At 44.4% G+C, this 23,651-nt stretch overlaps 1 protein-coding gene across 1 annotated transcript; it reads right to left on the reverse strand.

Moving 5' to 3' along the window:
- Positions 1–16,003: 16,003 nt before the first annotated feature.
- On the reverse strand, positions 16,004–18,267 carry HOXD1 (homeobox D1). Its single transcript, XM_033150010.1, is given in 4 exon segments — positions 16,004–16,606; positions 16,608–16,799; positions 17,413–17,569; positions 17,740–18,267. Coding segments are annotated over 4 exon segments (1,032 nt in total). The 5' UTR covers positions 18,260–18,267; the 3' UTR covers positions 16,004–16,443.
- Positions 18,268–23,651: the final 5,384 nt, after the last annotated feature.

Consider the following 23,651-nt stretch of genomic DNA (forward strand, 5'->3'; position numbering starts at 1 on the left):
TGCTGTATACCCCAATAATTCCAATGTCCGCAGGCTTTCTATCCCTCTTACTTCATATTTCATTTTAATAGCAGAAGCAGAATTAAACTGTCAGCAATATTCGAGAAGCCAACACTGTTTATGTTACTAACGGGTTTTACATCCGTCATGACTTATGTTGTAAATGTCATCACCTTCAAACATATGCTTTGCCTCCATTTGTTGGATAGTTATGTGGCTAATCCTCAAACCAACAATCCATCATAATGAACAGAATTATGATAAATATCCCCATCCGTTACAATATTGGCCAGTGCTTTTCATTACTACATTGTCTAGATCTAATTTCAACATGGCTCTTTCTCACTATATTTTCACAGTGAGCTAGTCATTATCTCCAGCCTAATCTTGCAGCTCTCAATGGAGGAGAGAGGGAGGGAGCAATTTAATGAGAGATTTTTATGGGGATTTCACCTCAGGTTGTATCTACCATGAAGAGTGGTATGTGACCTTACGGATAGTAGCTATTTATATATTAAATAAAGGTTTGTTCTCCACTCAGTATTTATATCTGGAGTTTTTTTTAAGACAAAGGTGTCACTTGGTGGAATAAAGTGCAATCTGTGTGCTGTATAAATTATGCCATTTCTGTTGAAGCTTCTATGTGATGGCTGCATGATGCACAGTGGAACTCTAAGGCACTTCTGCATTTCTGTGAAAGCGGGGGCTGGTCCATGCACATCTATGTTCAGAGAAGCTATGTGCACCCAGTATTTATTGTTGTTTAATTGCATTACATAAAACATGGGTAGTAATAATTGTAGTAACAACAGCAGCAGCATTGCTTAATATTGAATGTGTAATTATGGAGTTCTGTGGAGCAGGCATTATCTTGCTTCTCCCTGCAACACAGGCCTGCTTTTCATAGAAGGCAATTCTATCGGTGACCATATAGCACTGGTCCTGAAAGACCTACGTTGGCTCCCAGTACGTTTCCAAGCACAATTCAAAGTGTTGGTGCTGACCTTTAAAGCCATAAACAGCCTGGGCCCAATATACTTGAAGGAGCATCTCCACCCCCATCGTTCAGCCCAGACACTGAGGTCCAGCTACAAGGGCCTTCTGGCGGTTCCATCACTGCGAGAACATGACTTCCAACAATTTTAAAAACCACAGTAAAACATCAAACATTAAAAACTTCCCTAAACAGGGCTGCCTTCAGGTGTCTTCTAAAAGTCAGATAGTTGTTTATTTTCTTGACATCTGATGGGAGGGCGCTCCAAAGGGTGGGCACCACTCCCGAGAGGGCCCTCTGTCTGGTTCCCCATAACCTCACTTCTCGCCATGAGGTAACTGCCAGAAGGCCCTCAGAGCTGGACTTCGGTGCCTGGGCTGAACGATGGGGGTGGAGACGCTCCTTCAGGTATACAGGGCTAGAAAAGCAAGGTGCAAGGCTGATTCCCCCCCCCCCTGCCCTCTTTTTAAGTCTGCACACAACATAGATGAATATTATTGTTACATTAATATCTCACCTTTCCTCCAGGGAGCTCAAGATGACATACATGCTTCCTATAGGCTGAAATACAGTGACTGGCTCAAGGTCACCGAGTGAACTTCATGACTGTTTGGGGATTTGAACCCTTGTCTCTCAGGTACTCTCACCACTACACTACACTACACTACACTACACTACACTACACTACACTACACTACACTACACTACACCACACCACACCACACCACACCACACCACATATTTTGCACTGAGCTCTGTCCTTTCCTCAACTTACCAAAAAGCACTGTTTTTTGTCTATTCCCAGACCCTCTTTGGGATTTACCCTTCCACCCATATCAGAATTGTAGACTTCTAACCATTGACAGCACTTTCTTCAGCCTGTGTGATTTCTGCCTCTCTGTTTGCTGCTTGCCCCGAGGCCTGGGTGCCTGACACCAAGCTCTATCCCAGATTGGCACTCTGAATTCAATCATATAAATTAAAATGTTCGCCCTTTCAGATCAGGCATGAATAAAAAGGACTTTCCCCCCAGCTGATAATATCTTGTGTTCAGTTTCCTACTGCAACTGACAAAAAAAAATAGACATAATCAAAGGCCCAGCATTGTCCATGTGACAGGAATCTTGTGTCAAGATCTTCATCATCAGCATCTGCCTTTTCAGCCAACTGCTCATCTCTTCTAATTTAAATCTTGGATCGCGATCAATGGTGAGGGGAGCCCCTGGGGAGTTGCAATAACTTCTCATAGATGGTAGATATAGTTTATACTGGAAATATCAAATTAATCTGACACGTTACCTCATTTCAGTTCTTTTTTTCAGGCATTTCTGGCAATAATGAAATATGCCACTTCGTGTGAAGCAGTGCACATTCAGCAGTCAGAATCTGATCATGACATACATTGAATCCAGTACTACAGAGCTCCAGGATTCACACTGCTGTGCCAATAATTACAGTTAACCTGTTAAATCCATAGTAATCTACAATGGTTCCTAACAATTCCTGCACTGCCATTTAAGTGTATAGGTTGGGCTGTGCCAAGATTACATTATATGAAAAAGTTCTGATCAGCCACTCAAATAGAGATGGGAGTGGGTAACTAAATTGAAGTTCCAGTGTGATGCAGTGGTTCGAGACCTGGGAGACCAGGGTTCTTATCCCCACTCAGCCATAAAGCTCAAGGGGGTGGCCTTGGGCCAGTCGCTGTCTCTTAGTCTAACCTACCTCACAGGGTTGTTGTGAGGACAAAATGGGGAAGGGAAGAATGATGTAAGCCACTTTGAGCTCCTTGGAGGAAAGGTGGGGTATAAACCAAATACTGTAAATAAAATGCTGGTGGTAGGTAGATTTCCTACTTTACTGGCAATACTTCATTTATTATATACTTATCCTGCCAATACTCTAATACCTGAATCTCCTCCTCCTCTGGCATATTATGTTCATAGAATCACAGAGTTGGAAGGGGACCCTGAGGATCCTCTAGTCCAACCCCCTGCTATGCAGGAATATGCAGCTGTCCCACTTGGGGATCGAACCTGCAACCTTGGTGTTATCAGCACCACACTCTAACCAACCAAGCTATCCAGGTGTTCTTGTTCTTCTTAGATTTCTTGCCCACCCTTTGCCATGAGGTCCCAGGATGCATCGTGGTTATTTAAAAATACAATATTAAAACCAGTGAAAATAAATTATAGACCAAAGGATAGGGTGAGCCCAGCAAGTTTTCTTACATTCTGTGTGGTAGGCTAGGCTGAGATAAGGCAATTAGCCCAGGGTCACCCAGTGTGCTTCATAACTGAGTGGGGCTTTAACCCGCCCCCGCCCCCCATCTTCCCAGCCTGACACTCGTAACTTTTATGCTATACTGACTTTCACTAATAATAGCTTGAGTTTGGGAGATGGAAGCAATCTGGAGTCATGTTGTACCTTTAAAAATGAAAAATTTTGATTATGAGAAGAAGAAGAAGAAGAAGAAGAAGAAGAAGAAGAAGAAGAAGAAGAAGAAGAAGAAAAGATTTTAATTAAAAAAATAATTTATACATAAATATAATTAAAGAGCATCTTACACATATATAATTATAGTAATGCAAAAGTGCTGTGTTATTCTGAAATGTATTGCTCCAATACATAACAAATAAAGTCAATTGCTCTAAAAATCCATTTAGCTGATCATAAATTGTTCTTCTACAATATGTTAATTTAGACATTGTTGCAACAATCCATATTCTGACTACGGCATGTGTAGATTTAGCATTACAGGACTGCTGGTGGCTGATTTCACATAATCTCCCTTAGATTATTTTGGTTCTCCAAAACTTCATCCATCTGTTCAGCGTGTATCTGAAGGTACATCACAATAATATATAAAGTTGTTTGCAATGCGTATTTTTAGAAAAAGCCACTTTGAATTAGATGAAATTGTTTGTGTTTGTTTGTGGTGTGTGGCCATTTGGCCAGCCTTATGGGTGTTGATTCCCTTTGCTGTCACTATGGAACTTCTCCACCCACTGAATTATCCACCATTGGCCTATCAAATGTGTCTTTTAAGTCTGACTGCCACATGGGAATAACGCAAAGGAACAACAAATGATTTAACATCTTGGCAATCTGCTTATTGCTTGTCTATCCTCCTCCTCCTCCTCCTCCTCCTCGGATATCTGAATGCATGCAAGAAATAGTCATTATTCTGGCTCATCTGAATGTGTATGAAAACAAACTGGCTTTAAGCTCCCTTCCTTTTATCTGGCACAACTTCAGTCAATTCAATCTCAAAAGCAGTTGCATGATAAAACCTAGCTCACCCTTTTACAGAAGGAGTAAAACCACCATAGGGTCACCATGTGTTTTTACAGCATGATCTGAAGCAGCTGCCTATTATTTCACTGTGTGTTCGCTGCTCAAAGATGCTTCAGGCAGTTTGGGAATCTTTGCTAAGTGTTCTTGCACAGAAATAAATGTGATGAGTTTCACTTACAAACTGGGGTGTCAACTTGAATAAATATTTGGTGGGGGGGGCAGATAAACCCCACTCTGCATAATCATTCTATCACATGACACAGTAAACACACCCCATTTGAATGGCAATGTCTATCAACTTTTTTGGGGGGGCCCTCAAATATTTTATGGGTTGGGTCAAAGACCCCTCATTCCCTAAGAATTGGCCATAATAATGATAATAATAATAATATTTATTTATTTATAAACCCCCCCCATCTGTCTGGGTTTCCAGTCACTCTGGGCGGCTGCCAACAGAAATATTAAAAACACGATAAAACATCAGACATTAAAAACTTTCCTAAACAGGGCTGCCTTTAGATATCTTCTCAAAGTCAGATAGTTGTTTATTTCCTTGACATCTGATGGGAGGGCATTCCACTGGGCGGGTGCCACCACCAAGAAGGCCCCCTGCCTGGTTCCCTGTAACTTCGATTCTTGCAGCAGGCATGTTAAATTGTTAACATGTGAAAGTAGCAGAGAGGAAACATTCTTCATTAGGCACCTTGACTTATTTCGAGCCATTTTGGGGTACCACCTGATAGCGGCATACTTGGTAGTAAGCGCCATTGAACTCAGTGGGGATAAGTGTGCATTGAATTGAGGCGCACACACTGTGTTTAATCCAGTTTACAGGTTTAATCAATGTATGTCACAATCAATGTTCAGATATTACTTGCCCTGGAAACTATTTGAGCCAATCAGCTGAGGAACTTGAATGTTTCACTTAATTTTCCCAGCTAAAATGACAAATTTGTAACAATTAAGTGTCCAGATGGGACAAATTCAAGTGCTTTAGTTTAACTGGACTTCAGAGCAGGCTGCCCTTTTCATTAATAACCCTGCACCAATCTATCATGGCTTAAAGAATCTTGGAAAGTCTAGTTTGCTGCAGAGAAAATTATTTTAGGGTGCTTCCAGATGACCTGTTTATTGAGCATTCATTTTGATTTGTTTGCAGGGAGGTTAGACAATGTTGCTGTTTTAATGAGCATTCACTTTGTTTCGCTTGCAGGGAGGTTAGACCAGTGTTCCCCAACCTTGGGCCTCCAGCTGTTTTTGGCCTACAACTCCCATCATCTCTGACCACTGGTCTTGCTAGCTAGGGATGATGGGAGCTGTAGTCCAAAAACAGCTGGAGGCCCAAGGTTGGGAAACACTGGGTTAGACAACGTTTATCAAAGCAAGTGTTATCCCACATTTCGCAGTGGCTTCCCTATCATTTTCCTTATCTCAAAAAGTCTGATTCTGGAGGGAAGAGGAATTGTCGTACAAAAGCTACAAATCAGGTTTAATTGCGTTACCTGAATTTGATAGTATGAAATTGAATCCCACCCAAAAAATATTAACAGTCTGAAAATGGTTATAATCCTAGTGACCCTCAACATAGGACTATGACTGTGTACACACTTTAAACTATATTTGTTAAGTTCTCATTCCACTTCGCTTTGGAAGGAATCTCATTAAATACTGCTCCATATTCTGTAGGGTGTTTTTTTAATGACCTCCAATAAATAATTTCAGGTTAATCTCCTGTTGGTGATTGGTCCTTGTGAATCCAGATTTGACTCATCCAGGCAAGAATCAAGTTGCTGAGCTGTCAGACACCTCACTGGGTACACACTATGTCACAGAGTTCTTCATTCACAACCATTTCGCAACGGCAGAAACTGAGTTAAGGAAGGGACCTGATTAGGGCAGTGGAGGTTGCAATCGGTTGCATCTGACTATGATACTCAGAGTAGAGCCATTAAAGTCATGACTAACTTAAGTCCAGTGTTTAAAGTGAGTCTACTCTGAGGATGACTTAGATGCATGTATACATTTGCCATCTTGTTACTTAAACAATTATATTTCTGTAAACAGTGTTACATTATAGAGTACTCTAACATAGCACTAAGTAACAAGTCTCAACTTGTAGGCCAAGTGTCTCTGGAGAACCTCAGACCTCTATCACGGGAGACCCCAAGGTTCTAGTCATCCCAACTATCTCTCTGTTTTCATCTCTCTCTTTTTCTACCTTCTTTTTCCTTTGTCTGCTCCCCGTCAGTCCATCCATTTGCTTGTTCTGTCTCTCCCTGTTCTTGCTCACAGGTTTATTGCTGAAGCAAATTATAACAACTCTCAGAGGATGGTCCTCATTCAAGCCAGTGTCATGGTAGAAAGGACCTTCTGCTTCTGTACTAAAAATGAATGCAGTTCTTGTGGGGTGTGAAACACAGAGCAGTCAAATACAACATTCCTAGAGTGGACATAAAAAGGGGGTGTCTGGACCAGCCAGTTGGAACTTCCTGTTTCCTCCTGGACTGGGACAAACTCCCTCTACATGTGACCAGAGGTGGGCGTGATCTCACTGCACAGATAACAAAAGCACAGGACTGGCCACCACATCTCTCTCATCTCCATTTTGCTTTCATTGAAGAAGCATCAGCCTGAGATGCTCTCTTGGCTTCCAGCCAAGAGAGGACAAAGGAACTATCTCCATATGGGATAGATTCCACATGTATATACTTTGTAACTTAAGTCTGCCTTCAGGGATCCTTTTGTGAACTGAATGAACCTGTGAATGAACTATTTTATACTTTTTATACTAGACTGTGTCGTGTCTATTCTTTTTAAGAGGGAATAAAGGGGAATTACCAGGAAACTTACCGGTATTTTAGAGGCTTATACAAGCCTAGCAAACCTATCCGCTGTGAAAGTTTAAATGGGGAATGTTACTCTGCTAAATTAACTGTTAACACAAGTTGGGAAGGATGTAATTAAACAATATATCCTCTCCTGCCTCCCTGAATATTCCCACAATTCTCTGCATGTGGACTGGTTTGTTCAGATGTGAAACGTGGTTTAATATAAGGCTGCTTCAATGTTTATACAAGAGGAAACTTACAGTATAGTCCCATCACCAGAAAAGTGTTGCAATTAGAACAGGCACTTAGTACAGTACTACGGTTCAATTCTCTTGTGCTGGCAGAATTTCTAGGAGGGAAAGGGTATTCTTTACTTCTATAAGCTCAATTGCCACTGATATTCCCTAAACCAGGCATGTCCAACAGGTAGATTGTGATCTACTGGTAGATCACTGGACGTCTGTGGTAGATCACTGGGTCCCCCCAAAGAAGCTCAGCAACTTTGGCTCCCCTAAAAAAAGCTCTACATCTTTGCCCTGAAGCCCCCCAAACGGCTTTCCTTCCTTAAAAAAAAGCTCAACTTTGACCCGAACCCCCAAAATATGGATGGCATTCCTTCTTAAAAAAAGCTCAACAACCTTGACCTGGACCACTGCTACCCCTGCCCTAAACCAACCCTGGAAGCTCACAGATCCTTGGGCAGTTGGGGGGGTGGGTTCTAAATGTTTTGTTGTCTTTTAATGTGAAAATATATGTACTTCTCCATACCTAAAATGTTCCCCTGGTATTCAGAAACCACTACCTTATTTCTTAATTGCCCTGTTACATTTCCATACCAATAGGCACTCAGTCACTCTAGTTTGCTATTAAAACACATTACGTTTGGAGGTAAGATCTATTGATACAAATGGAACGTACTTATTGTTTCTAAGCTCCTGGCCCGCATTTCTCACTTCATCTAGTGGCCAGATTGCTTTACTAAATTATCATTAATTTTCAGGCATCCCTAATTATCATTTTGAGTTTTTCTTATCTAGAGTGCCCATGATTCTGTATAACATAGAAGAGTGATTTGGTAAGATAAAAGAAAGCTGTAACATAAAATAGCTTTTTTTATAAAAAAAAGAGCGCCTGGGGAGGGGAAGTAAGACAAAACAACTAGACGTTATAGACTTATAAACATGAGAATCAAGAGGTGTTAAGAACTCACGGAGATGGTGGCAGAAGCCTTTTCTGTGAGTTCCGATTCCATTGAGAATTCTGAGCCAGCCTTTAATTCCTTGTTTGGCATCCATAGAACATATGCGGCACCCAACTGCTGGACTTAATGTTGTATGAATTGAATGCTAGACCCTTATCTATCATTTATTTGTCTCATGTGTATATGCCCATATATATTACAGACATTTTTTATTTAATTATTCAGGAATTGGCACATGAGTTGCATTATCTCATTCCTCTGGGCCCCCCTCGCTGACAGAATAATGCAAAGGAGCAGTAGCTAACACTTATACTCTTTGGGTTGTTCATCTGGAAATAAGGCCTCATTAAACTGCCTGTATCACATAGCAAGAAATTATCCTTAAGGAGTGCCTGGCATCGAAAGCCTCTCTCATCCCTTATCCCTTCACCAGCTGCTGTAAGAAAAGTTGCCTGGCTCAGTCATAATTTACAAGCAAGTCTCAATATTTGGGCTGTGTCATTTTGATGGATATAGAGCTGTCCCCACTACAAGGTCAACATGTGTATCTGTTTATTTGGGGAAATATATGGCACGAGGGGGAGAGAGAAGCAAGTCAGAAGGCTCTTTCTCAGTTTGAGGCTTCCGTCTCTGCTTACTGGGTGGCCTTTGGCAAATTCCTGTATTATAGCTTTCCCTTCTTTCTCCAAAATGTAAAATGGGAATAATGGCAACCTTACTCTAGGAAGATGTACAAAATGAAGTCTGTGTGACAGTCCCGGTAAAGGTGGTATATAATAGTCACAGTCAAGAAATACAGGCCCTTCTTCACAAGACCATTGAAATGAATGTGAACTCCAAGGAAGAACTGTCTGAGCTCGCCAAGTTTTACTGGCTATCAGTTCTCAGTTTTGTCCACCAAAATTTTGTTTCACCATAAGGGAAAGTGGAAGGCTGCAGTCCTATGCATATTTACTTGGAAGTGAGCCCCACGGAGGGACTTCCTTCAGTGTATAAATGAATGGGTTTCCACTCTTGATCTGAGAGCTGGCCCATGATAGCCCACTATTGACAACGTGTCTACTGTGTTCTTGCGCTATTTCCATTCAATGGTGCTTGTGCAAAAGAATAGCCATGCTAGTTGGGCTGCTGAATGGGGGGGGGGAATAGTGGTGCAATTGACTTCCGACAAGCACACAGAGTGCAAACAAGACTGAGTGCATGTGGGGGGGTGGGGCTCGTTTAATTTCACTGCACACAGGTGGTGTAGTGACAATAAAGGTTTATTTATTTACTATTTAGTTGGTGATAATTGTAGTTATTAGACTCCAGCAGCATCTGAATGGTACCACATTAGCTTCCCCACTTTATATTATTTCTACAGTTCTCCTAATTATTTATTTTTTTAAGCTTCTTTGATTAGAAATTATAATATTGATTTCATGATACATTCTTTTTTCATTATTACTATTATTATTGATTATGATGATGATATTAATCACAGATTAAAACCCAGTGAAATCAATGAGCTTGAATAACTTGGGTTTACTCTAAATATGACTAATGTTGGAGATCATCCTGTTTTGTATTTAAATTGCCTGCTGCTGTTTCACTATGTTCTTGTTCATTTGATATGTTCATATGGATATATTGACTAACCTGTCATTTACCTCTCTTGTGCTTTATTATTGCTGTGACCTGCTTTGAACTCGGCTTTCTTCTTGGAAGACCAGCACACAAAAATCAAAAGAAATCATCATTTGGCAAAAGATGTATATATGAGCCATAAAAGCGGTGAGATAAGAGCATCCCAATGGATCTTTGAAGCTTAAAGCAATCATTTTCAAAGAATATTTTTAGAATGTTTATAATACATGAATTTCTGAGCGATTTTGGAGGCTTGAGACTGGTCTATAGAAAAGCAGAGAGGAAGCAACACAGATTTCCCAATGCTCCCCAACCATTATCTCTAGATACCAGGAAGGCAGAAGAGCATCATTCTGTCCTTAGGTCTAGTCAGCTGTTCATCAATTCAATAGAAACTCAGCAGATTCCAATTATAATAATTCTCTTACTGTGTGGAAGTTACCTAACAATGTCACTCAGCAACTGTCAGTGACTCCTGGACTCTAGAACCAGCAATGACTTCTAGCCATTCTCTGGCTGAAAGCCAATTGTTACCTGATTGTGACTTCCACAATGGCCCCTGCCCACTGCTGGATACAAGACACTGGGCTGCATGGTCCATTAATCTGATCCAAAACAGCTCTTCTCTTTGAGGGATGTCAAATTTCCCAGCTAACCTAACACTAAGCCAGTTGAAACACATTTACAAAGCACTAATGAAGCACTTCTCTGTGGGCCACAACACTTAGCATAAAGAATTTCCTCTTATTTCATTGGGACTTATTCCAAAGTGTGTGCTTATGACTGTAGCCTTAGTGCGGGGCGGGGGTTAAGTGCTTCAGAGCTTCTGGAAGCAGAGTGCTTCAATGGGCACTCTGGAGAACCAGCTCTCCCATCCTGCCTTGAGGTCAAAGTGTGAAGAAAGATACCCTCAGGGTAATAGGAAATTGCCTAGAGCCTAGAGTGGCTGTAGGCAACTGTGAGCAGCTGATCAGGAGAGCATTTTGTAGGGAGCTACAGTGCTGCATGCCACTCTCCCGTTCTCATAACCTCCTTTGTGCCTATGTGTCTTCCACTTGGGAAGAATAAAGGCCAAAAAACAGTAAGGTGAACCAAAGGGGGGGGGGGAACTAAGCAAGGGATTCATTGAGACACAAGGTTGATGTGAGGTGCCACTGGGCAAAAAGCAAACCAAGTCAAATCCAGAGTATTTTGCCAGCCCATAAAGATGTGCCATGTATGAACATATGAAGCTGTCAGGCCATTGGTCCATATAGTTCAGTGTTGTCGACACTGACTGGAAGCAGCTTTATGGGGTTTCAGAAAGGGGTCTGTCCCAGCCTCACCTGGTGACACTAAGAATTCTACCCTGAGCTCCATGAACTCCCAAGACCCCCCCCCTCATTTCTTCAGAGTGCATCGTGCTGCATCAGCATTCCTAACAATATTGCCACCCTAAGCAACTGCTTGAGCTCTTTATGCAGTTATGCTGGCCCTGGCCAAGGAGTATTGAAGTGAATCCAAACATCTCAGCACTCTCCTGCTTTGTCATTGTTCCATTGTGAGGTACCTACCAAACCATTTTCAATAGGTCTGCTGTAGCATTGTGGTAATTGGGCTTTTAAGCAGTTGCAGAGAAACAAAATGAGGAATGTGCTGGCTGTACAGCCTGTCACATGGTGAACCCTTTTCGATTACATACCCTCCAACATTTCTGCGATGAAAATAGGGACGTCCCATTCCATAATGATAATTTTACTATTTGTACCCCACACGTCTTACTGGGTTGCCCTAGCCACTCTGAGCAGTACAATACTTAACTGAGGTTCTGCCCCCAAAATAAATCCTGGCTATGCCTGTGTCACAGAATCCATGGGAAGAGTTAACCTTAAAGTAGCACAAGACACTTCATTTGTGTAGCAACTTTATTTTATTTCATCAGTTTTATATCCCACAATGTAAATACAATCATAAAACTTTTTAAAACAAAAACAAACAGCATTATCATCCACAGTTCAAAGACAGAAGCAGCAGAGTCAGTGATAATACCCACTATATTCCAAAGTCCTGAGCAAATAAAATAGTTTTCAGATTACACCTCTATACTGCTAGTATAGGGCACAGTCGGATTTCACTTCTACTGGGGGAGTCAGAGACATCCATCATTGTCATCATGGCCATGAAGTCCTGCGCTGGACAAGTCAAGGCCGTCCCAACATGGACAGTGAAGTCTCCAATAGGATCCTCCAAAACCACATTGTAACTACCTCCTGTGGGAGCAGTGGGAGAGGGAGTACACTAACAGCACCATTGTTTCCTTAGGTAAAGGTAAAGGGACCCCTGACCATTAGGTCCAGTCGTGTCCGACTCTGGGGTTGCGGCGCTCATCTCGCGTTACTGGCCAAGGGAGTCGGCGTACAACTTCGGGTCATGTGGCCAGCATGACAAGCCACTTCTGGCGAACCAGATCAGCACACAGAAACGCTGTTTACCTTCCCGCCAGAGCGGTTCCTATTTATCTACTTGCACTTGACGTGCTTTCGAACTGCTAGGTGGGCAGGAGCTGGGACCGAGCACGGGAGCTCACTCCATCGCAGGGATTCGAACCGCCGACCTTCTGGTCAGCAAGCCCTAAATGCAGACCCTCACACCCAGCTCCCCAAATTGGCAGATTCCTATTGAAGAAGATTGAAGCTGTATGAATTTAGTGCAATATCCCACCTCCCAGCCCTCCAGTCTGCACAGATGGGGTACTGAATATCAAGCTGGGCAAAGCTAGGTCAAGTCCACACACACCCCCAAAAAGTTGGCCACCCCAAGTCTCTGTAATGCAGCCAGATCAGCCCCCTAACCCACTGTCATCTTGCAACTATGTAATATCTTACTGTGGACTGGCCTGGAGACACCAGAAGCAAGGACAGAGAGAAAGGCAGGATGAGATTTCGACTAAACATTAGGAAGAACTTTAGGAAGGCCTCTTTGACAGTGGAACGGACAACTCAGAAGGTGGTGGATGCTCCTTAGTTGGTGGTTGTTGTTTTTTTAACAGAGGTAGATGATCACCTGCCAGTGATTCTTGCATTGTAGGGGGTTGGATGAGCCTTGGTGTCCCCATCAGTGCTATGATTTTATGTGGGGCAAGATAGAGAGGGCAACAGGCTTAGCCCTTTTGCTGCCCCTATCCCCGTGCAGAGAGAACTTCACTTCTCTTGACATCTGAGCTCAAGGTTCCACGATTGGTCTTATACCTTATGCCTTATCCACCTGTGCTCCTCATAGGCTTGCATTCAGAAATACTGGCAGGAGAGGGAACCCACCCCCTCCCTTCTCTCGCATGAACTCTGTTTGACCCCTCTTCCTTCAATGGCCTAAGACGGCATGAAAGCAGTCGTATATTTTACAATATATTCCCCTGCACATTAAAGCCCGTTTTCTTGCTACATTTAGGCAGACATCGCGCGGGCTCTTTGTCTGCTCTATGCTCTCCCAGCGATCAGAATGATCAGGTTGTGCTCCAGGATTTTCCCTAAATTAAAACAAAGGCAACGGTATACGGTGTCTATAATTTCAAATTTGAAGCTGAAGTCCTAGGCTAGAGGCAACGCGAACCTAAACGAGGTTTCTCAGACGCAATTATTTAAAATAATAATAATATAATAATAATAATAATAATATCTGGCTGGTTGCCCCAGACACTCTGTGAGGCTCCCAACACATATAAAAACATAATAACATCAAGCATTAAAACATAAGTTCAATGGGTAGGCCTACGTTTAGGATTGCAACCGTATTCGATGAACACAGTAAGACAAACTTCTCCATAACTTGCTTAGGATCGCGCTGTGCCTGTGAATAAAAGTAGCAGTCAGATCATCCGACCTCTTTCTAGAAAAGCTTGTGAGCCCTCTGTTTAAGTGAGTTTTGCTTGCTAAAGAAAAGGTTCCAACGAACTAAGGCGATAGGGTGTGAAAGAGCGAAAAGCTTCTTCCAGGTGTGACTGGCCTTCAGGCATGGGCGTAGCCATGTTTTTTGTTGGGGGGCAGGCTTTTGTTAGGGGTGAAAGGCTTTTGGGGGGGGCAGAACCTCAGATTTGTATTGGTTTTGATTGGTTTAGCTGCCTGCTCCCCCTGCTTACCCCCCCCCCCGCGCGCTACGCCCATGCCTTCAGCAGCAGCGTAGCAACAGATTCCACCCTGGTGCCCCAGATGCTGCCGAGTCTGCTCAAGTTTACTCGGAAGTAAGTGCCAAACGGATCCGCTTGGAGCTACTTCCGCTGCGACTGCAGGCCTGTGCCAAAATACTTGGATTTGAGATATGTTTTTTTTCTAATGGTTTGGAAATGGGTTAGTCAGCGTTAATATCCAAGGACTTGGACTTCCTTAAACGAGGCATGAGTCGTGCCGCTCTATAGAACCGTTCCCTTGGGGGCAGATCTTAGTGCCCCTCCAAAGGAACATTGCCATCTCCAAAAGCCCTGGAATGGGAACGCAGAGACCCTTGAAAACCTGAGAGTCTGGCATGGCTCCCTCCTCTTTTAAAAAAATGACTAGCATACAGTTGTTGCTGCACAGATGCCTTTAGAAGACAACAACAACAACAACTAAACGACATAATAAATGGGTTCCCAGTCCAACTTTATTCTTAAATTTCACTTTTTTCTTAAAGTTATGGTCTTCATTTAAAAGGGTTCACAACAGAATCAGATCCCAACCCCCACTTTACATGTTTACCTGAGACACAATGAAGTGTGCATGCACACGAAAGCTCATACCAGGAACAAACTCAGTTGGTCTCTAAGGTGCTACTAGAAAGAATTTTCGATTTTGTTTTGACTATGGCAGACCAACACGGCTACCCACCTGTAACTGAGACACAATGTTTTATTCTCGTTCGTCAATCATGGGTTTGCTTCCCCCAGATTATTAAGGCAGGATGCATTATTTAATGATACCGCCCTACATTCATACGCAAATAGAAGGGGAGGGAAAGGAAGAGGCTGAAGATCCTAACCCGTTACATGGTAGTAACCGCCATTGAATCCAATAAGACTTACTTCTGAGTAGACATGGTTTGGATTGCGCTGCGATTTATCTTCGTGTTCCTAAGGGGCAATGTCGAAGACTTTGTACTAAATCAGATGGCCAATATCGTAGCCAGAAGGTCTTTACCAGGACACCAATTTAAGATTACCCAAGTCTAGGAGTTACCTGGAAGTTATAATCGGAAGTGACATTTCTTGCCTCCTTGCTCCTCAGCTCCCCGTGCCAACTTTGGTTGCTATTCCACAACCTTCTTTTCCACGAAGAATCGCCATGAAAAACTAAAATAGGCCTCATCATGAGTTGTTGTTGTTAAAGGAAAGGAAAGAAGAAAGAACCTCGCGGGCTATTTGAGGAACCATAAAGAGAAGTTCTTTGTTTTGAGAAACCAGCTGAAAACTTAATTAAGAGAAGCCTTTTGCTGAGCCAACACAAAAGCAAAAGCAAAGAGTGGCAATCAATGGAAAGGAAGTCCATCCATCTCAATCTCTTTGCTTTGCTACATAACACTTTCAAGAAACTGCATTTATTAATGAAAAATTAAAACCAGTATTTAAATAAAATTTTAAAAAAAACTGGCACGACATTAATTACACTGGAAACCACATCTTAAGCCAAAGTGCTTATTGAAAGCCTCACTAGGTTGCACTGGATGTTTCCAGATAGCACAGATTGTTTAGAACCAGAGCCGACCCCCCCCCCCAACCAAAAGGAATTCAAGTCACCCACCACTGCTTTCTAGCTAATGATTGCGTTTACATGCAGGCACCTCGAAGCAGCAACACTGGGAAGCCCTGGAGTATTTCAAAAGACATTTCGAACCAAGGCCTAATGTTTGAAAAGGAAAGTTTTTCAAAGGCAAGAGAGCAGCCCTTTTTATGAAACACATGGCTCTCTATCTTTGGTTTTTTTGTACAATACACACACACACACACACACACACACACACCCTTGGGTTCTCTTTCCAAAGCACATACAAGCAGGCACACACAAAAAGGAAAACACAAAGATTCAAAACAATCTGAGGTCCAGCTGAGCAAGCTTAAGATCTTCTGCCCCTTTCCCACGAGACTTCCTCGTGAGTAAGCAAGCCTAAGGCCAAATAAACTCAGCAAGGCCAATCACAAAGTTTAGCAGCACACAGCGGCCTAAGAGCAGCTTTCCCTGAAATGCAAATAAATAAAATGTAAACAAGTCAAACGGTGCCATTTGTGCCTTGAGCGAGTTCTGCGTAAAAGCAGCAAATACCCTTCATCCTACACGTGATAAAGCCAGCCTTTTCCCCAAGGGGAGTGCAACAACATCAGTGCAATGGTTGTCTTTCTAAATAAAACAAAGCAATCCCATCGTCTTAGAATGTGCACGATTTAACACCATTTAGACCTTTCCTATTTATCTGGAGTTTTTGTTGTTGTTTAATTCTCTTGAGTCTTTTCAGCCTCCTGCTGTTCCTGACGCCTCTCTGTGTTTCCACAGCCGTCAGGGCGAGCCCTTGGCTGGAGAAGAGGGAGCCGAACGCATCGCTGGCTGTGTCGGGCTCGACTCCGAGGAGAGGCTGTGAAAAGGTACCGCAGCGCAAGGGACGACCATCCCTTCCCGCTCCCTTTTCTTCTGTTTCATCCTCCGATTCTGGAACCAGATTCACCTGAGTGTCATTGAGGCCCAGGGATTTGGCGATCTCCACGCGTCGGGCCCGGGTGAGGTACTTGTTGAAGTGGAACTCTTTCTCCAGCTCCGTGAGTTGCTTGGTGCTGAAATTGGTCCGGACAGCACTGGGAGGGCTGGGAGATCCATAGGTGGAGAGCTTGCCTGCATGGAGTAAGAAGAGAGTTGAACTGTTAGGGAATTAATGCCCAAGTCATGGGACCTGGCGCTTCTTCTAACCCACAGCTTCTGAACGCACCGTGGTCTGTTGGTTAGAGCGTGTTGCTGATAACGCCAAAGTCTGCAGGTTCGATCTCCGTATGGGACAGCTGCATATTCCTGCATTGCAGGGGGTTGGGCTAGATGATCCTCAGGGTCCCTTCCAGCTCTACAATTCTATGAAACCCGGATTAGTTTATGCGGAAGAACCGCCACGTGTGCTTGTTTTAACTTCAAAGTCAATGTGGCTTGACAAAGTGGGGATATGCACCGTGCGCTACGTCGGTTGAATATGAATTATGTTAAGCAATAAGAACCCCCACTCCAAACGCGTTTCCTGGCTTTCAACCAGCTGCTCTTCCAAAGGGTCACAGCCTTAGACGCAGGTAGATGAAAGCGATCCAAGTTCAGGAAAGGCTCTTTTACATCGCGAAAAAAGAAAGCCCCAGGCCCACGCTTTACAAGGGCTTGAACAAGTTTCCTTTCATTTCCCGCCAGATCTTAAAACCCCTTTCCTTTTAATGGAAGAAAAGTACCGTCAACATCAGCAGAACTTGTTTCCAGAATTGAAGATTGCACAGGTACTTGGGAGTAAGCCCCACGAAGTTCAGGGGCCTCACTTCCGAGTTAACCAGCGCAGAACCAGGAGGGAGGGGCACGAGGTGGGACATGTCGGTTTCAGACTCAGAACCCAGGATCCAAGGGTGACAACTTGAAAAAATATTGGGGGCCCAGGTAAGCCCTGCCCGCATAATAGATCACAAAACGTGGCACGCGTACACTATTTAAATAGCAATGTCCATTAATTTTGGGGGGGGGGGCGAAGGGACTCTTAAGAGTTGCCTCCTACGCTAGGACCCGAGCATTGGACAGCCCAGAGCTCACTTGGCGCGCCCAAGGAACGACACTTACTTTTCGGGGGCGCACTCTTGACTTTCATCCACTCGAACGTGCTGAGCGCGATCCGGGAGCCGGCCTTAACGCAGAAGTCCGAGGAAGGGGGTGGCGGGGGCGGCGCATCCTTGGCGCAAGGCTGGAAGGTGTCGCTGAGCGCGCCGTAGTCCACTTGGAGGTAAGCGCCGCCGCCGCCACCCGTAAAGATAGACGTGGTGGCGTAGTGGAGGGGAGCGCCGGCCTCGTCTGGGCCGCCGGGGGCCGCGTAAGGCGCCTCGGGCCGGAGCAAGCTGTACTCTGCTGCCGCGAAAGCGCTGCGCGCCAAGGCGCAAGGCGCCAGCTGTTGCTGCGGTTGCGCCGAGCGCGGGGAGAAGTCCGGCAAGCTTCCTGCCGCCGGCGTGGGGTAGGCGCCTTCCCCGCCTGAGGATAGGGGACAGGGCGGCCGCAGAGCCACGCCACCGGGTTCGGAGCCCCCGAATTTGGTCGCCAAGCTCAAGCCATCTCCGCCCCGCGTGAGATACTCCAGGAAGGAGTTCATGGCGGTCCCTGAGCAAGATGAGAGCGCGCCTGAGAAGGGGCAGCAGGGCTACGAGGTGGCCACGGCGCCCGCTGCGCTCTCTGGACCTCCTCCTCCCTCAACCATGGTAAAGCCAGCTGGGAGGGTAAATAAGTGCCCTAATATAGAGCCAGGGGAGCTGGCACGTGCTCGCCGGCTGGCCAATGGGAGCCGCGAGTAAGGCTCGCGACCTGGGATGCAGCCGGCCCGTCCCGGCATCACCAGGCACAACTTTGCCAACGGAGAAGATGATGCAGGAAGCAGCAGCAGCGATGGGCGGGGGCACAGGGAGGTGCCTAGTCATGCCTAAGCCTCCGAGGAGGGTTAGGGAGAGAGAGAGAGAGAGAGAGAGAGACCCCGGCAAGTGTGGTAAGAGACCCTGAAAGAGAGACGCCGTTTCTCTCATTAGCGCTGGAATGAGGTTGCTTTTACGGAGAGGGGACTCTGACCAAAGTTTGACTTTGTGCAAACGGGATCACCACACGAGTCCATCGGGCGAGCCTAATCAGCCAGGGATAAGCCGGGGACAATGGATAAGGCGCGCGCGGAGGGCAAGGAGGGGGCTGGGAAGCAGCTGGGAGGAAGGGTAACTAACTAGTCCGCTTCCATTAAGCATCTCGCCCACCCCAACCCAAGAATGAATGGAAGAGTACCCGTGTTTAGGCTCCAAGCCAGAGGTTACTCTAGGCTGGAAAATAAGTGAGAACCAGTCTGGTGTTAAGTTTAGGCGCGGGGAGAGAGAGGTCCCTTCGCTTTCTGGTTGTACTCTTTTCCTCCTTGACGTGAAAGTAGATGTGTCAGTGAACTCTACAGAACTTGCTTACAGGGATAGGACGGGATTGCCAGACAGAATCCTCTCTTTATCCGCTTGCCTTGGCCAAATCGCTGTGTCTCAACATCTAACAGGAATGGTTATGAAATAAAATATTAATTTTAAAAGTGGGGTTTTAAAAGTGGGACTCACTGATGAATTTAGGCGCACCTAATAGGGTCAGGGCTCAAAGAACTGCTATAGCAATCATTGATCTTCCCCACCCCATAGGAGCCAACTCTTAGGGGCTGGGGTTCCTTTGTGCGTGTGTCCCCCATAAAATAGTTGGGGGGACCACCGGGCCCCCAAAGTTGGTGGGCATTGCCATTCAAATCGTGTGCGTGCGCCCATGATGAACTCCGTGATTATGCAGGGCGGGGCTTACCGGCCCCACCCCCGCAATATTTATTCAAGTTGGCACGCTGCCCCAGCTACACACACGCACACATTTTTTGACACTGTTCTCTCTTAGGGAGTCCTCGATGCTAACCGATGAGCGAAAGGCTGAATAGTTTGTTCGGCGCCACCTCTGGCTTCGCTTCCCAAAGAGCGGATAACAAATAACCTCAGCTCGGGGTTCCTCCACCTCCAGGCTGACGAGGCTAAAGACTTCTTTACGCGCACCTACTTGGGAGTTAACCTGAACTTCTTGGAACTGCTTTCCTCGCAGAGCCTGAACAGGGCTACTACGCTGAGCCAATTCTCCAGCAATCGGTCTCTCAGTCCAGTTTGGGGCGGGGAGCTCCAAACCTTGGCGCGCTGCCGCCTTTCATCCTGCCCTGCCAAAGACGTGTAACTAAGCTCTCGTCCTGCCAGGCTGGACATTAAGACGAGGTTATTCCGGAACAAATATAGCAGGTGCTTCCACGCAGCAGCCACTGTAGTTCAAAGGGGAGTTGGGTGGGAGAAGTTCTCCACTCAGTCTAAAGTCCTCGGTCCTCCCTGTCTTGATGTGAACGGAAGCACTGTGGTTTCCAGTGAAACTAAGTTATTGGAGTGAGAGTAGTTCGCTGCAACCTTTTCGTTCTGTCTTTGCTTTGAGAACTGAAGCACATCATCATCATCACCATCTCTCTCTCTCTCTCTCTCTCTCTCTCTCTCTCTCTCTCTTTCTCCCCGCCCCCGCGTGCGCTTTCGAATGACTCTTTGAGCTAGGCTAAAAAGCATCCGGAAGGCAAAACAGACCAGGATGGTGTCAACAATGCGTGCTACTGTAAGGAGCATCTATTAATGGTCCTCGGCCAGCCGGTAAGTGCTCTGTGGGTCTTTGCAAGTGAATCTGAGGCCTCACGATGTTAATGGGATTCCTTGTTTCCCTTGATAATAATAACAGCCTTGTTGCTTTAATGACTGCTTTCAGTTGGCATAGTAGAAAAGAAAGGAAGTGGGCTTACATATGTGAATTTTTCCCTTCTCCCCCGGTTTTTTTTTAAAAAATTAATTTTTATTTTTTTGCTGGGGGGGGGGCAGGCAGGGGTATTTTCATGCTGCAGCAGAAAATTACTCCCCTCCCACCCAAAGGTTCAGATGATCATCCTGATTTGTTTCTAAGCAGTAACAAACTGGCTTTTCAAAGCATAATTCTGATGATATCTAACTTCTACTTTGGAGGGTGTTTGAATCCAAGTGTCTATGCAAGAAGTGTGGGAATGTTCAGGGAGTCAGTCTTTTGTATTTAAAATCAGTAGTTTCAGAAAAAGAAGAGCTGCCATTCACACCTGTTTATAAACCATGTATTGGACCCTGCATAGAAGGCCTTCCCTGGGGAGGGATGTCTGCATCAGTAGTAAGAGTAATGTATTCCAAGTAGTTGTTTTTGTATTAGTTGTATATCCACTGTTTATCATACTCTTCAGTATGACAGTTGGATATCACCCAGAACTGTATGGAACAACCTTACATTTACAGAGCAAAATATCCTCTTGAATTATATACCCAGCACATGGAACCTTACAAAAAGGCAATACAAGTGGACTCTCTGTGCCCAGACTACAGCAAAAAGACTGATACTGATGAATTGGAAAAATAAACACAGACTTGCCATGGACAAATTCAATGGTATTTTGATTCCATTCTTACAAATATTGTGATAGGTTAAGACAGTGCTTTTTTTCTTTTTTAAAAAAAATGTCTAGGGGTACTCTCAATAATACTGCCCTTCAATAAGACCAAACTTAGATTCACAAAATGTTTAGGGGTATGCGTCCCCCTGCATCCCCCAGAAAAAAAGCACTGGGTTAAGATCTGGTGAATTACAATAACAACCTTGTAAAGTATACATTTTGGGTTTTTCCCCTCCCCCCTTTATTTTCCCTTCTACATGGGTTCTGTTCTCTTTTTCTTTTTCTTTTATTTACGTCTCACAATGTTTAGTGCACATGTAATTATGTACATTTTGAACTTTCAATAAAGATTTTTTAAAAAAGAAAGAAAATATTATTAAACTGCATCTCAACAAAGGTTCCCAGGTTGATATCCAATATCAACAAAAATCTTAAAATCATAAATAAGCATAAATAATTGGTCCAACAATTTTAGCAGTACATAATTATGTGGGAATGTTCAGGGTTATATTGTTTATTAATATTCTTTCTAACTTGCGCTAGCAAGTTCCTTTATGTAGCAGAGTTACATTCCCCTTTATATATGCACAGCAGATAGCTGGTTGCAGGCTCGTGTGAGCCTCTCACTATTATACAATTCATCTGTCTCAGATTGAATTGTACGTTCCTGGTAAATTTCCTTTAATCCCTCTTAAAAGAATAAAGACATGACAACCTTATTTAAAGTCAATAAAAGAAGTTTACTCACATCATTCACAGTTGGATTGGGAGGCAGACTTACTGGTAGTTACAAATATGTAACTAAGGGGAATATGGGGAAATAATCCCAGTACTTCTGCTAGCTGAGAGCTAGCAGAGCAGTCCTAGCTAGAAGTTGGTCAAACAAAGAAGGAAGTCAAAAAGAGGGAGGTGTGCTGCGTGACTCGTCCTTCTGTTACCTGGGCAGGTTAGGTCATGCCCACCTTCTATCACATGCAAAAGGAAGTAAGCTGCAGCCTGGAGGAACAGGAAGTTTCAGCTGGCTGGACCAAACATTCCCTCGCATGTCTTCTCTAGCATTACAAGGAATGTTGTACTTGACTGCCTCTCATGGATCACATCACAAATTCCACAGCTAACAAAATAGCTAGCTATTTCTTCAATGGGGTGCATAACAGATAAAGCCCTGCTGTGCCCCGCTGCAAAGGGAGCCATGTCCATGCATGGAACAACCAGCAGAGCATGCTCAAAGCCTCTCCGTCATAACTTCACATATGTTAGGCTGAGTGTACATATTGCAAAGTTCCGCTGTTGAGAACTGGTGAACTCTGTTTCTGATCAGTACTGCTATTTTATGAATGCAAACTTGGGAGCAAGACCTACTGAACACATTTCCTTTGGTGTAAACAATAAGATCAGACCATCAGTTAACAGAGCTTCTAAAACATAGAGGCATCACTTGTTTTTATAGTTTCTTGGCCCCTGTGGGTGCTCCTGCAGGGTAAGGAGCCAGCCTTATGCTGCAAGCCAATCACAGCTTTGACTGTTGCCATATAAATAAGGCTGCAATCCTAGGCAACCTTACAGCCTAACATGTATGGCTTGGGTTGAAAGCATGCTGCCCTCCAGATAGGCCTGGCCCACCCATGAGGCGGAATGAAGCAGCCACCTTGCGTGGCAGAAATCTGAGGCAGCACCCACATGGGTGGCAGAGCAGGTGGCGTGGTACAGAGGAGGCAGTGGCAGGGCAGGGTGTCACTTCCCATTTCACCTCAAGCAGCAAAATGGGACATACCAATCCTGTTTCCAGAACTTATTGGATTCCAACTCAATATGTCTTTGGATCATAGAAGCCAGCCTGGTCAGGGATGAAGGAAGTTCTAGCCCAGCAACAACTGGAGGGCCCTGTTTTAGAGCAGGCATAGGCAAACTTGGCCCTCCAGATGTTTTGGGACTACAACTCCTATCATCCCTAGCTAACAGGACCAGTGATCAGGGATGATGGGAGTTGTAGTCCCAAAACATCTGGAGGGCCGAGTTTGCCTGTGCCTGTTTTAGAGTATTCACATCGATGTAATTGAATTGCTATCTTTTCAACAACCTATTATAAGGTCAGTATTATTATCCCCACTTGGAGCTGAGGTGGAGAGAAACTGGATTGTTTGAGGCCGCCCAGCGAACTCATAGCAAACATGGACGTAGCCAGGATTTATGTTAGGGACGGCAGGACACCCACCTGTCATCATCTTCTGTCTGGCTCAGTTGTTTTAAATTCCTTTCTTTTGACCCAAGGCATAGAAAAATCTGTCAAAATCTTCAGTCATTTGAAAACAAGGACGTTAAATAAGAAACGAACAACAGGGAGTGCCTTTCACGTAGTTAATGAGTACATTTTGCAAAATTACAAAGAACATGCCTTTTTCATTTAAAAAAAATATCTAAATTAAAACAAGATTTCTTGGATTTGCTGAAAGCCTTTTCAGCACTTCCTTCTTAAAATTCCTCCTTTCTCCAATGCAGC

Source organism: Lacerta agilis, chromosome 1 (assembly GCF_009819535.1).
Source record: "Lacerta agilis isolate rLacAgi1 chromosome 1, rLacAgi1.pri, whole genome shotgun sequence".
Classification (NCBI taxonomy): domain Eukaryota; kingdom Metazoa; phylum Chordata; class Lepidosauria; order Squamata; family Lacertidae; genus Lacerta; species Lacerta agilis.